General features: G+C 47.2%; 2 protein-coding genes across 2 annotated transcripts; both read left to right on the forward strand.

Moving 5' to 3' along the window:
• Positions 1-277: 277 nt before the first annotated feature.
• Positions 278-826, forward strand: LOC118653542 (ferritin heavy chain-like). The gene has a single exon (XM_036304197.1). It carries the CDS (start codon positions 278-280, stop codon positions 824-826), a length of 549 nt encoding a protein of 182 aa, XP_036160090.1.
• An 11,140-nt stretch (positions 827-11,966) lies between these two features.
• LOC118653543 (protein FAM47A-like) lies at positions 11,967-13,592 on the forward strand. Its single transcript, XM_036304199.1, has one exon. The coding sequence runs from the start codon at positions 11,967-11,969 to the stop codon at positions 13,590-13,592; it is 1,626 nt and encodes a 541-aa protein (XP_036160092.1).
• The last annotated feature ends 310 nt before the right edge of the window (positions 13,593-13,902 follow it).

Here is a 13,902-nt window from a genome sequence, read left to right on the forward strand (position 1 = left end):
CGCTGCCCGCCTCCTCGGGGCCCCCTCACGCCCCGCTGTGAGGGGCCCCCAGCCCCTCCCACAGGCCCCTGAGTAACGGTCACTGCTTCGGGTCCTCTCAGAGCCAACCGCCACCACCAGCGGCCCGCAGCCTTCTGCGTGTCTTGTCGCTGCAGCCGCCTGAATCCAGTGCCCTGCCCTCACCCAGGACCTACGGAGACCCCAGCCACCTACACCTGTTACCGGCCGGCCTCCTCCACTCCGCCTCGGCCTCCAACCCGCTCCTGCACCTGCAGACATGACCACTCCTCCGCCCTCCTCTGAGCGCCAGAGCTACCATCCAGACTGCGAGGCCGCCATCAACCACCAGATCAGCCTGGAGCTCTACGCGGCTTCCGTGTACACCTCCATCGCCAGCTACTTCGAGAGGCACAACTGGGCCTGGCAGCAGGGCTCCCAGTACTTCTGGAAGCGGGCCCTCAAGAAGAGGGAGCAGGCGGAGCGGCTGGAGTGGCTGCAGAGCCAGCGCAGGGGCCAAGTCCTGCTGGAGGATGTCCCCTGGCCGCAGCAGCACGAGTGGGACAGCAGCCTGATGGCCCTGGAGCTGGCCCTGCTCCTGGCGAAGAGAGTGGACCAGGGCCTGCGGCACCTGCACCGGCTGGCCACCCACCGGGAGGACGCCCACCTGTGCGAGTTCCTGGAGAGCCACTGCCTGCACCCACAGGCGGCCTTCCTCCAGGAGCTGGGAGACCACATCAGCCAGCTGCGTCAGATGCAGGCCCCCGAGTCCGGCCTGGAGGAGGACCTGCTCCACAAGCTCACCATAGGCGACGGAGAGGAGCACTGACCGGGACTGCCTTCCCGAGAGCCGTGGGGGCCTCCCTGTCCCGTGCACGGATGCCCATGGCCATATAGTCCATGAAAAACGGGCACCTAAGTTCCGTGTTCAAGGTTCACTGTCTCTTCAAATAAAGTCATTGGTTCTTAAATAAATAAAGGTCTTTCTCTGATTCCTGTGAGCAAATCCCTCACATTTCAGTTTTAAAACAGGTATCCAGGAGCCTCCACCAAGGACTCAATTAGGTGCAGCTCGGGACCCTGGATGGAGGAGGGAGGAGGGATTCCATAGGACACTTATGGAGGGAGGAGGAATTCCATAGGTTCCTGATGGATGGCGGAGGGATTCCACAGGACCCTGATGGAGGGAGGAGGGATTCCATAGGACCCTGATGGAGGTGGGAGAAGGGATTCCATAGGACCCTGATGGAGGGAGGGGGGATTCCATAGGATCCTGATGGAGGGAGGTGGGTTTCCATAGGACCTTGATGCAGGGAGGAGGGATTCCATACGACCCTGGATGGAGGAGGTAGGATGGAGTCCAAAGGACCCAGATGGAGAGACAGAAAAAGGATTCCATAGGATACAGTTGGAGGGAGGGAGGAGGGATTTGTTAGGATCCTGGATGGAGTGAGGAAGGATTCCATAGGACTCTGAATAGAGGAGGAAGGAGCGATTCCATGGGACCCTGATGGAGCTAGGAGGGATTCCACAGGACCCTGGATGGAAGGAGGAGGAATTCCATAGGACCCTAGATGGAGAGAGAAGGAATTCCATAGGACCCTGGAGTGAGGGAGGAGGGGTTCTATAGGACCCAATGGATGGAGTGAGGAGGGATTCCATAAGATCCTGTTGGAGGAGAGATGAGGGATTCCATAGGTCCCTGATGGAGGGAAGAGGGATTCCATAGGACCTTGGTTGGAGAGAGGAGGAATTCCTTAGGATCCTGCTGGAGGAGGAAGGAGGAATTCCATAGGACCCTGATGGAGGGGGAGGAATTCCAGAGAACCCTGGATGGAGGAGGGAGGAGGAATTTCATAGGAAGCCTGGATGGAGTTGGGAGGAGGGATTCCATAGGACCCTGATGGAGGGAAGAGGGATTCCATAGGACCCTGATGGAAGAAGGAGGAATTCCATAGGATCCTGATGGAGGGAGGAGGAGGGATTCCATAGGATCCTGATGGAAGGAGGGAGGAGGGATTCCATAGGACCCTGATGGAGGGAGGAGTGATTCCATAGGGCACCGATGACGGGAGGGAGATATTCCATAGGAGGTAGGGAGGTGAGATTCCATAGGACGCTGGATGGAAGGAGGAGGGATTCCATAGGACCGTCATGGAGGTGGGAGGAGGGATTCCATAGGGCCCTGATGGAGGAGGGAGGAGGGATTCCAAAGGATCCTGATGGAGGAAAGAGGAGGGATTCCATAGGGCCCTGATGTAGGAGGGAAGAGGGATTGCATAAGACACTTATGGGGGGAGGAGGGAATCCATACGACCCTGATGGAGGGAGGAGGGATTCCATAGGACCCTGGACAGAGAGAATAGGAATTCCTTAGGACCCTGATGAATGAGGGAGGAGGGATTCCATAGGACCTTGGATGGAGGAGGGAGAGGGAGTCCATAGGACCCAGATGGAGGGAGTAAGGAATCCATAGGATCCTTATGGAAGAAGGGTGTAGGGATTCCATAGGATCCTGATGGAGTAAGAAGATGGGCTTCCATACTGCCCTGTTGGAGGAGGGAGGAGGGATTCGATAGGATCCTGGATGGAGGGAGGAAGGATTACATAGGACCCTGGATAGATGGAGGAGGGATTCCATAGTATCCTGATGGAGGAGGGAGGAGGGATTCCATAGGACTCTGATGGAGGGAGGAGGGATTCCATAGAACCCTAGATGGAGGGAGGAGGGATTCCATAGGACCCTGATGGAGGGAGGGATTAGGGATTCCATAGGACCCTAATTGAGGGAGGAGGGATTCCATAGATTCCTGATGGAGGGAGGAGGGATTCCATCAGACCCAGATGGAGGTGGGAAATGGGATTCTATAGGACTGTGATGAGGACGGAGGAGGAATTCCTTAGGACCCTGATGGAATAGGAAGATGGGATTCCATACGGCCCTGTTGGAGGAGGGAGGGGGGATTCCATAGAACCTTGATGTAGGGAAGGAGGAGGGATTCCATAGGACCATGGATGGAGGGAGGAGGAATACCATGGGACCCTGATGGAGGGAGGAGGGATTCCATAAGACCCTGGAGGGAGGGAGGAGGGATGCCATAATATCCTTATGGAGGAGAGAGGAAGGATTCCACAGGTCCCTGATGGAGGGAGGAAGGATTCCATAGGACCCTGGATGAAGAGAGGAGGAATTCCTTAGGATCCTGCTGGAGGAGTAAGGAGGGATTCCATAGGACCCTGATGGAGGGTGGAGGGATTCCAGAGGACCCTGGATGGAGGAGTTAGGAGGGATTTCCAAGGACCCAGATGGAGGGAGGGAGAAAGGATCCATAGGATCCTTTTGGAGGGAGAGAGGAGCGATTCCATAGGATCCTGGATAGAGGGAGGAGGGATTCCATAGGACCCTGGTTTCAGAGAGGAGGGATAACCTAGGACCATGTTTCAGGGTGGGAGGATGGATTCCTTAGGACTCTGGATGGTGGGAGGAGGGATACCATGAGACCCTGATGGAGGGAGGAGGGATTCCATAGGATCCTGGATGAAGAGAGAGATGGGTATTCCATAGGATCCTGATGGAGGGAGGGAGGGAGGAGGGATTCCATAGTTCCCTGGATTGAGGGAGGAGGGATTCCATAGGACCCTGGATGGAGGGAGGAGGGATTCCATAGGATCCTGATGGAGGGAGGAGGGATTCTATATGACCCTTATGGAGGTGGGAAGAGGGAATCCATAGAATCTTGCATGGAGTAGGAGGTATTCCATGGGACCCTGCATGGAGGAGGAGTTATTTCATGTGAACCTGGGTGGAGGAGGAGGTATTCCGTGGCTCCTGGGAAAACAAAAAATTAGCCTACCCCTTATAAACAATGTATATGAGAGTGCAGACAGGTGGATGGACTGCGACCCTTTGAATGTGGATGAATGCACATGCTAAATGTATAAAACATATCCTTAAAATCACAGCTGTGCTTACCTCTGGTAAAAGGGTGAATAGAATGGGATTGGGCAGGGATTAAAAGAAAGTATTCTTGTATTTAACCTACAGTTTTTGGTTTACTAAAATATGCAAATATTAACATTTGTTAACATCTGGGTAGCAAGATGGAGACCCCTTACTCTAAGAACAGAGTAAATGAAATTGCAACACTGCAGAAGATCCTTGGTCAATTGTGAGAGTAAATAGCTGCTCTGTGAAGAGCAGATCTGTTTTAACTTGCTCAGCTCTAACCCTACCCCATCCCTCCTTACATAGGACAGTAAAGATCTTTGGCATCTGAGCCTTTTAATCTCCCTAACTACACTCCAAGACAGTGAATGAATTTAAGACAATTACAGACCTGCAGAGAAGGGAAACAATAGGACACATTTTCCTACAAGGAAAAAAACAAACAAACTACTGTTCTAATGTGAGAAATATTGTGTTTACTTTGCCATCAGAAAGTGTTCCTATTCTACCTTTAAGCTCTATGCCATGTATCCCCAAATGAGAAAGAAACTGAATAACTAACACACTCCACTCTCCCATTTTGAACAAAACCCTGGTAGTGAAATGGACATCACAATTCTAGATCAGATCCATGCTACTTACCGAGGTGAATCAAGTAAGTCCTTTATTCATAAATATAAATGGAAAAGGTTTGCCAGATGTATGAGGAGGGTAAAATAGTAGATCACAATAAACACACAAAACTATGTCATTGTGGGGGAAAACTCAGATAAAATATTGAACTGAAAGATAATTTTACCAAAAATTCAAATTCCTATTCTCCGAATTTTAAGGGAAGAAAATAGATTTATAAAATTAAAATGAAATATCTAATAGAAGGAAACAATTAGAGGACAGATGAAGCACTTGCAAGATAGAAATATTTGCAACAGCATGGATTGACCTGGAGAGTATTATGCTAAATGAAATAAGCCAGTCAGAGAAAGGTAAGTATCACATGATCTCACTCATATGTGGAATCTAATGAACAAAATAAATCCATGAAAAAATAGATCCAGAAACAATGTCATTTTGATTTAAAAAAAATGAAAACTAAAAGGGGAAGTCAGTGGAATATTCTGATGTTGAAAAATGTTGCTACATTACAAGGTATCAGAATTATCTTAAATGTGCTTATTATAAGTGATCAAAGTCATGGTAACAACTACCTGCAAGACACAATCTTCATACGCTGTCTATTTAAGAAGCAAAAAAATGGGACAATTTAGAAAGGTAAGTACTGTACATCAATAATCACTCTTCAGAAATATTTGCTTTGGGAGATGGTAAACAACTACAGCAGGCTCTTTTTCAATAGCCATATTTCCTAATGTTAACTGCCATAGCCAGAGTAGGATGAATACTTGGAAGATGCTGATGTTCATACAGAAATGTAACCTCTTGTATTTAAGAGTGAAGAGAGCTCTAGAAACATTATTTGGAACTCCTGATGCTCATTCATTGCCGGGGTCCAACCCCAGCAGGTCCAGGGGTTCCCAAAGGCGTAGACGGAGTCGGTGAAGAAGGAATGACATGGAGGCAGCGTTCAGTTGATCAGCAGCCTAGCCAGGATCTCTAACCAGGATCTCCAGCCAAGTTCTGGTCTGGATCTCCAGCGAAGTTCTGCTTCAGATCTCCAGCCAGGTTCTGTGTCCATGTTCTCTTGCTATTCTCCAGGTTCTCCAACCAGGTTCTGTAGCCATGTTCCCTCGCTAGGTTCTCCAGCCAGGTTCAGTCACCAGGTTCTAGTCAGGTTCTCTTGCCCATTTCTGTAGTCAGGTTCAGTCCAGGATCTTTTGCCATGTTCTCTCCAGCGACGTTCTTCTGTCTCTAGTTCTGTGTAGATTCTGTCTTCTTAGTTCTGTGTGTAGGTTCTCTCTCTCTCTCGCTGTCTTGTTACATCTGTATTTATACCAGTTGATTCAATCCTGTCAATCTCTATTACAAAGGTTAGGGTGTTTCTTATCTTCATTCCAGGGAGTAAAGATTATGTAGCTTAAGCATGATTGTTCATAGTTAAAGTGATTAATTACCCGCCTGGCACTTAGTTGAGGGGTTTTATTCCCTCCCTAACTTCAGGGGAAAATCCCTACCTGGGGAAACAACCTTTCTCAGAGAGGAGACCTTGGTTAAAACACATAGTGCCAAGAAGGTGAGCAAACATATTAAGAACAGTATGCCATATATGCCAGGTCCCTTGAAACAGCAAGCATGGACCGGCTCCCGGCAAATTCCCCCTTTTTTATTTTTTAAAAGCAGGCATTAAAAAGAAAAACCTGAAATGCTCTCTTGTATCCATTTTAAGAATAGGATTGGCGCTTTCCGCTATTACCTGAGTCCTGATCTATCACCCCAGGGAGAGCTTGCCAATCCTGCACTTTCCCGGGGTGGAAAGGCTGCAGTGGGGTTAAGGATAAGGCTCCTTGGGCCTACTTTCTCCCATGCCTTTACATTTACCTTTCCGGCACCTTTCCTTCCTCAGAAAAGCATGGACATACTTCTTGTATAAAACATTCCATCTGACTGGGCGTAACCTTAACTCCTCTGCTAGCAAGCATATGTGTTAAAAGATCAATACGGAGTCTTTTTTCTTTAGACACAGTATGGCACATCTTCTTAATCTAAAGATCAATACAGAGTCTTCTTTCTTTGGACTCAGTATGGCACATCTTCTCAATCTAAGTCCTGTCCTATCCACCTTCTTACCCTACTTATCCGCTATAGGGGGGTCTGCAGTACCCTGGTGGAGTCTTATCCATCCCGAATGTGGGGTTCTCAATGGGGGGGGGGCGCTTACCCAGGGGAATCCTGTTCCAGGGGTTCCCAAAGGTGTGGACGGAGTCGGCGAAGACTATCCACGCTCTTCCTTCAGTGGAGTCCTATCCGTCCCGAGTACGGGGGGACTTACCTAAGGGAACCCTGTTCGGGCGCCAGATGCCGGGGTCCAACCCCAGCAGGTCCAGGGGTTCCCAAAGGCGTAGACGGAGTCGGTGAAGAAGGAATGACATGGAGGCAGCGTTCAGTTGATCAGCAGCCTAGCCAGGATCTCTAACCAGGATCTCCAGCCAAGTTCTGGTCTGGATCTCCAGCGAAGTTCTGCTTCAGATCTCCAGCCAGGTTCTGTGTCCATGTTCTCTTGCTAGGTTCTCCAGGTTCTCCAGCCAGGTTCAGTCACCAGGTTCTAGTCAGGTTCTCTTGCCCATTTCTGTAGTCAGGTTCAGTCCAGGATCTTTTGCCATGTTCTCTCCAGCGAAGTTCTTCTGTCTCTAGTTCTGTGTAGATTCTGTCTTCTTAGTTCTGTGTGTAGGTTCTCTCTCTCTCTCTCTCTCGCTGTCTTGTTACATCTGTATTTATACCAGTTGATTCAATCCTATCAATCTCTATTACAAAGGTTAGGGCGTTTCTTATCTTCATTCCAGGGAGTAAAGATTATGTAGCTTAAGCATGATTGTTCATAGTTAAAGTGATTAATTACCCGCCTGGCACTTAGTTAAGAGGTTTTATTCCCTCCCTAACTTCAGGGGAAAATCCCTACCTGGGGAAACAACCTTTCTCAGAGAGGAGACCTTGGTTAAAACACATAGTGCCAAGAAGGTGAGCAAACACATTAAGAACAGTATGCCATATATGCCAGGTCCCTTGAAACAGCAAGGATGGACCGGCTCCCGGCAATTCATTATGTTTCATTGGCTAATTTTATATATATATATATATATATATATATATATATATATATATATATATATATATCCTATCTAATAGACAAACATGGTAATTAACCGTACCTCCGACATGGCTAATCAAGGAGATATGCAAATTAACTGCCATCCAAGATGGCGGTTAAATGCCAACAAAGATGGTGGCTAATTTGCATATGGCAGGCAGGGCGGGGCAGCACCATCCTGCCTGCCTTGCTGCCATCCAGGCCTGCTATTTGCGACCTGGGCAACAGGTGGCCCGTATGAGAACAGACCCAGGGCTGGCGGCGGGACCACAGCGATCGATCAGCCACCAGCCACGCCCACAAATGGCCCTCCCGCAGGGATCCCTGGCTGACAGTTGCTCATGCACTGCTCTGCCAATGGCCACTCCCACAAACGGCCCTCCCATGGGGATCGGAGGCTGGCAGGTGCTAATGCATGTATCTGCCAAAACGCACACCTGGGCTGCCTTTGCCCTGCGCAAACTATGCAGCTTACAGAGGGGAGTGGGGCTGCTGGGAGCAGGGCGAGAACTTCCCGGGGTTTGCGTCAGGCAGCCCAAAGCAGAGTGCAACTATCCCAACAGGTAGCTGCTTGCTCATTCACTTACTTGCTTATTCATTCACCCATTCACTCACTCATTCACTCACTCACCAAACCCTCTCAGGTCCATGGCACCAGGCCAGGCACAGAATTTGAAGTAGTATAAGACAGAGCTATGTCCTCAAGATGTTAGTAATTCAGTATGCAGCCAGGAGAGGGGTCCCAGGCCGCTGGGAACAGGGGGGAACTTTCCAGGGTGGGCTTCAGGGTGCCGTGTGTGAGGCTGGAACTTCTGCCATGTTGCCATGGCAATGCGGCAGAAGTTCCCGCCCCTTAGCTGCTTGCTCATTCACTTACTCGCTCATTCATTCACTCATTCACTCATTCATTATTCACGCACTCAACAAACCCTCTCAGGTCCATAGCAGCAGGCCAGGCACTGAAGTTGAAGCAGGATAAGACAGAGCTATGTCCTCGAGATGTTAGTAATCCAGTAGGGTGAAGCAGACACATGAACGAGGCATTTGTATGCACAGATGCAGTGTACTAGGTTCTGTGAGGGCTGTAACTAACGCTGACTTTGTTCTCTTGATAAAATGGGGCCTCGGGAGCCAGGCCGCCCAAGCCTGTAGGCCTGTGTCTAGGCCAGGAGTGGCCGGGGTCCCGGAACATGGGAGAGGGTGCAGGTCGGGTTGAGGGGTCTAGCCCCACCCCTCACCCTCACCCCCAAGTGCACAAGTTTTTGTGCACCGGGCTACTAGTATATATATATATATATATATATATATATATATATATATATATATATATATTCATTTTAGAGAGATAGGGAGAGGGAAAGAGGGATAGAAACATTAGTGATGAGAGAGAATCATTGATCAGTTGCCTCTTGTAGGCCCCTACCGGGGATTGAGCCTTCTTGCCCCCACCACCTGGGCATGTGACCTTCAACAAAATGTTACCTGGGACACTTCAGTCCCCAGGGTGAGGCTCTTGGCGAATCTTCTGAGCTTGGCGTGTCAGCATTTTGAAAAACTCTATCTTAACTCTGGTGCGGTATAACATATAGGAATTTTTTGACATTTGCAACCATACTAAAACAAAGATTTATATTTTTGATGTTTATTTTATATAATTAAATGCCATTTAACAACAACAACAAAAAATCAACCAAAAAAATGAGTTCACGTGTCACCTCTGACACGCGTGTCATAGGTTCAACATCACTTCTACCCAATGGTCCAAAACAGCTAGGATTCACTTGATAATTTCAATAACGGGTACATGTAATTTCTGTTGCACATCTATCTTTCCTTTTTGGAAAAAGTATATGTCATATGACAAATGGGGACAATAGTGAACTTTTAAAGGGCTTTGAATATACTGGGTATTACCTTTAGGCTACTTGTCATTTTTCCTATGAAAATGTTACTTCGTTCTTATCCTTAAATGGAGATATTCTCCCTGTGCTTCATACTGCAGGAAACAATAATATTAATATTAATAATGATATTAATAATAATACTAATTTACAAGCAATGATTTCTAGAATAGATTGAGTTCCCATTGAATCGTGGTCACTGATTTTCTATTCCTTAGCTTCATATTTTAATTTATACCAACCATCTTAAGTCATCTTAGCTGTATTAAAATATTTAATTCTATTTCATTGATTTGCAATCTCAGCCTGCTTCACTTAACACTTACTCAGAAAGAATGTACTTCAAGGGTGATGTCTGAAGAAAATCTATAAAATAATCAGATGGCAAAAATTGATGGGAAATTGATTATAGGGAAAATATAGTGTTTGTATCTTTAATTGCAAGAGTTTGAGTATTGGACACACTGCCTCATACAAAAGGAGAACTGAACCAATGTGTGCTGAATAACTAAATGAATAGAAAATGTATTTGAGGACAAGATTCAAGTTGCTGCCATGGTTGAAGAATTACATCTAATCTGTAATTTATGTATTATTGTATTATTGGCTATGACCAAGAAAAATCCATGCTGCATTGAAATTGTAAAACACCTAATGTTACATGCTAAGGAGTTTACTATTTATTTTTTGGAATTTAAGTAGATGATTATCCTGAGTATTAGGGGATAAAAAATAGATTGGTATGGATTTTAAAAGAGGCATTTGTTTCAATAATGCGGGTGTGATCTACAATATCTAATCATGGAGAATAGCAAGAATTTACGGTACCAGGAGATGGACAGCCCGACTTCACAAAGGTCTGTCCATTTCCTGAAGATGTGAACACTCGTGGCCCTCGGGAGTGCTTTCTCCCCATGATTGCTCAGAAGTCGTGGGAGACCTTTGAAAAGGCAGACTCACAAATTGAGGGAGACGAAACAAAAAAAAGTAAATTATATTTTCTCTCCTGGCCAAAGTAGAGTAACAGGGATCAGATATATGCCCTGGAACACCTGAAAAAAATAATGAAATAAAATAAGATAAAATTATGAATGACACTGGACATCAGGAAGCAGGGACAGATGCCTCATAGATAGGAAATAAATGAGGTGACTCCTATGATGGCTCCACATTCCTTCCGTTTCTAGGCCACAGCCCAGAGAGGCAAAGACCAGCAGTAAAGCTATGTAGAGCAGATGGAGCTAAGACACCACAGAGAACAAGGTGGGTAGAGATCTCAAGGCAGACAACCAGAGAGCAAAATGAGAGGAAGAGAGGGAACTCCAGAATCTTGCCCCCCACCAGAATGATTCAGGGGATTACTGATCAGCTTGTGTGTGAATACATTACTAGAAGCCAGGAAAGAAACCACTGGAAAGGATTCTTGGTAACTGATACTCACACAGGGCCTGCAATAGTGACCTTTACTGTCAGCCAGACTAGAAGATCTCTAGATGCACAGGCATTGAATAATTTACGTGGAAGGGTCTTGCTTCAGTAGTGAGGAACAGTTAATTAAACATACCGCATGGTATAACAGTATTTAGCCATGTACTATCATAGGGAACTGCTCTGTTTATTTAAATCAAATCTTAAAAAGGATACCAAAGAATCAAGCTGTTTCCAAGAAACACAACAGTATCCAAAAAGGGCAAATATTATTTGTAAAAAGAAAATGGATGTTGAACAACACATGGGTTTTAAATAAAGACAGGATCAGTAGTAGGGCACCGATCTATCCTTTGTCCTCAGGCTTTAATATGGCACTGTTTTTCTGATTATGTTGAAATGTTACCTTAAAAGATAATTGATCTTGATTTCTGAGGGGGATTTTGGGTGCCATCTTAAGTTGTATACCCAATGACTCACTCACCTCACCCATATTTGGGCAAATATCAAAACCTGAGGGCTGTGAGTACATAGAAAAAACCTGGCTCTCAGAATCTCCCGCCTTTCAATTGTTACCTATAATTTATCCAGGAGAAATGAAAGTACTTGTATGAAGATGTGAACAGGTGAAATATTCGTGACCCCTTGATTTCCAAACAGCTTCAAACTGGAATCAATCCAAAAGTCCATCAAAAGATGAATGGGGAGCTGACCTGTGGAGGAGTGCCCATACAAGGGAACAGTTCTGTACCACAAGCAAGAATGCAACCTTGCCGTCCATCCCTGGACAATGCAGGCTGTGCAGAGGCACGTGCTGACCCACCTCGGGAAAGAATAAGAATGAGTCGGCACCAGGCAATGGTCTCCTAGCAACGAGGCCACTGGGACAACAAACCCCTGAGGCCCCTAGGCACCCTGGGCCAAGGGTGCCATGGCGTGCCAGAAGTGGCCCTTACCTGAGCCCCACAAGGGGTGGCTGTTAAAGTCGGACCTGAGGAAGAAGGCGCTCATAGAGTCAGGGCTGATCAAGCCGTGGCAGTCAGGGCCGAAGCTGAACAAGAAGCCCGAGCCCAGCAAGAAGTGGATGCTAGGGCCGGGACCACTGGAGCCCTTGCCCCTGGGCATGAAATGTAAGCCCTGGTTCAAGGACAGGGACAGGTTGCCTTCCCGCTATCTCTCCAGGCAGAATAAGCAGCTTGCGAAGTGCCCCACCTCCATGGACAGCCGGCGGTGGGTATTTGTGAAGGAGGGACTGGACGACTTCAGAACGGGCTGTCCATCTGCTGAAGATGTGATCACTCGTGGCCCTCGGGAAGGCTTACTCCCCATGATTGCTCATAGAATTCCCCGCCCTCCGCCCAAAAAGATTCACAGGCAGCCGCCCACGGGAGCGGAGCTGTGTTCCAAGCTCTCGCCAGCCCAGCGAGCACGGAAGGCCTTTGTAGAGAACATTGAAGCCAGCCTGACCCAGCTTTCCCTGGCGAACTGCCCGAATCTGGAGGAAGCTCTCCCTCCAGACCTCCTGCTCAAGGTCCTGGAAGTGCTAGATCCTGACAGGAAGCTGGAGGACACGTGGGCGTATTGTGAGGGCACCAAGGAAAGAAAGAAGACCCCCACACACCTGTGTGAAGAACATCCTGAGGAGGTCAACCTGGAGCCTCCCCAGGCAGTGAACCTGGAGCCTCCCCAGGCAGTGAACCTAGAACCTCCCGAGGCAGTGAACCTGGAGCCTCCCCAGGCAGTGAACGTGGAGCCTCCCGAGGCAGTCCACCCCGAATCTGCCTGGAAGCTCAACCTGGAACCTCCCGAGGAGGACAACCTGGAACCTGAAGACCAAGCCCACGTGGAAACGGCCAAGGAGAGTCTCCAGTCATATTTATTCAGTTTGTTTCCTGAGGAAGAGACAAATGCAGCATGCACAATGCATATCCCCAAGGATCCTGGGCTCCAAAAATCAAGAAGAAGAATTCGTGAATTCTGCAGATGGATCGATGATAATTTTGGAGACATAGGCATTGATGAAGAGGACCTCATGAAACAGTTTGAAGTTGACTTAGAGGTCCCACTCACCCATAATACAGTCAAAATAAAGAAAATAAGCCAGCTTCCTTTGAATATAAGGCCCTGCAAACAGCTAGATGACATACAGCAGAGAAAATTCTCCCTGCAGGAAGGCAACTGGGAAAGGAAACTCCGAAAACCAGAAGACCCTTATAAACCCAAAAGGGAGAAGATAAGGTATGGAGCATGGTACCTGGACCCCAAATCCTGGAAAAAGCTGGCCAATGACCAGCCTTTGCCCGACCCTAAAGCCGTCCCTGAGAAGGAACATTTGACCGATGGAAGGCATCTTGAACCAGACATTATTGATGAACTTTATGGACCAATTGCTTTCAAAGATTTCATTGTAAGCAAGGGCTACAGGATGCCAGGTGTGATTGAGAAGATGTTTATGAGGAAGGGATGGAACTATGAGTCTGTGAAGACTCCTATACACCGAGTAATGAAACTCCTCTCCAAACCCAAAGAGGAGGATTCAGGGGACACAGAGGATTAGACAATTTTCTATTTACTGCTCACTTGGCTAGTGTGTCTCTCTCATTTTAACATAAGTCAGAATTCACCATGAGTGCCTCACTGTGTATGGACAATTTGATTCCACAATATCTGTAAATTTAACACTTATTGCTAATAAAACTTTCTGTATGAGCTTCTGCTTGGGTTCATCAATGTGTTATGTATTTTACCAACTATGAAGTCAATACTTACATATAGTCAGTCCTCTTGGTTTTTATTGCATTAGGACTATTATATTTTTATTTCAATTATTCATTAAAAATAACCATAAATAAAAGAATTGCTTACAA

This window comes from Myotis myotis, unplaced genomic scaffold (assembly GCF_014108235.1).
Source record: "Myotis myotis isolate mMyoMyo1 unplaced genomic scaffold, mMyoMyo1.p scaffold_m19_p_4, whole genome shotgun sequence".
Lineage (NCBI taxonomy): Eukaryota > Metazoa > Chordata > Mammalia > Chiroptera > Vespertilionidae > Myotis > Myotis myotis.

Bases quoted from the DNA above. Each gene is read 5' to 3' on its own strand.
- LOC118653543 (XM_036304199.1), top strand. From the start codon at position 11,967: ATGGCGTGCCAGAAGTGGCCCTTACCTGAGCCCCACAAGGGGTGGCTG.
- LOC118653542 (XM_036304197.1), top strand. From the start codon at position 278: ATGACCACTCCTCCGCCCTCCTCTGAGCGCCAGAGCTACCATCCAGAC.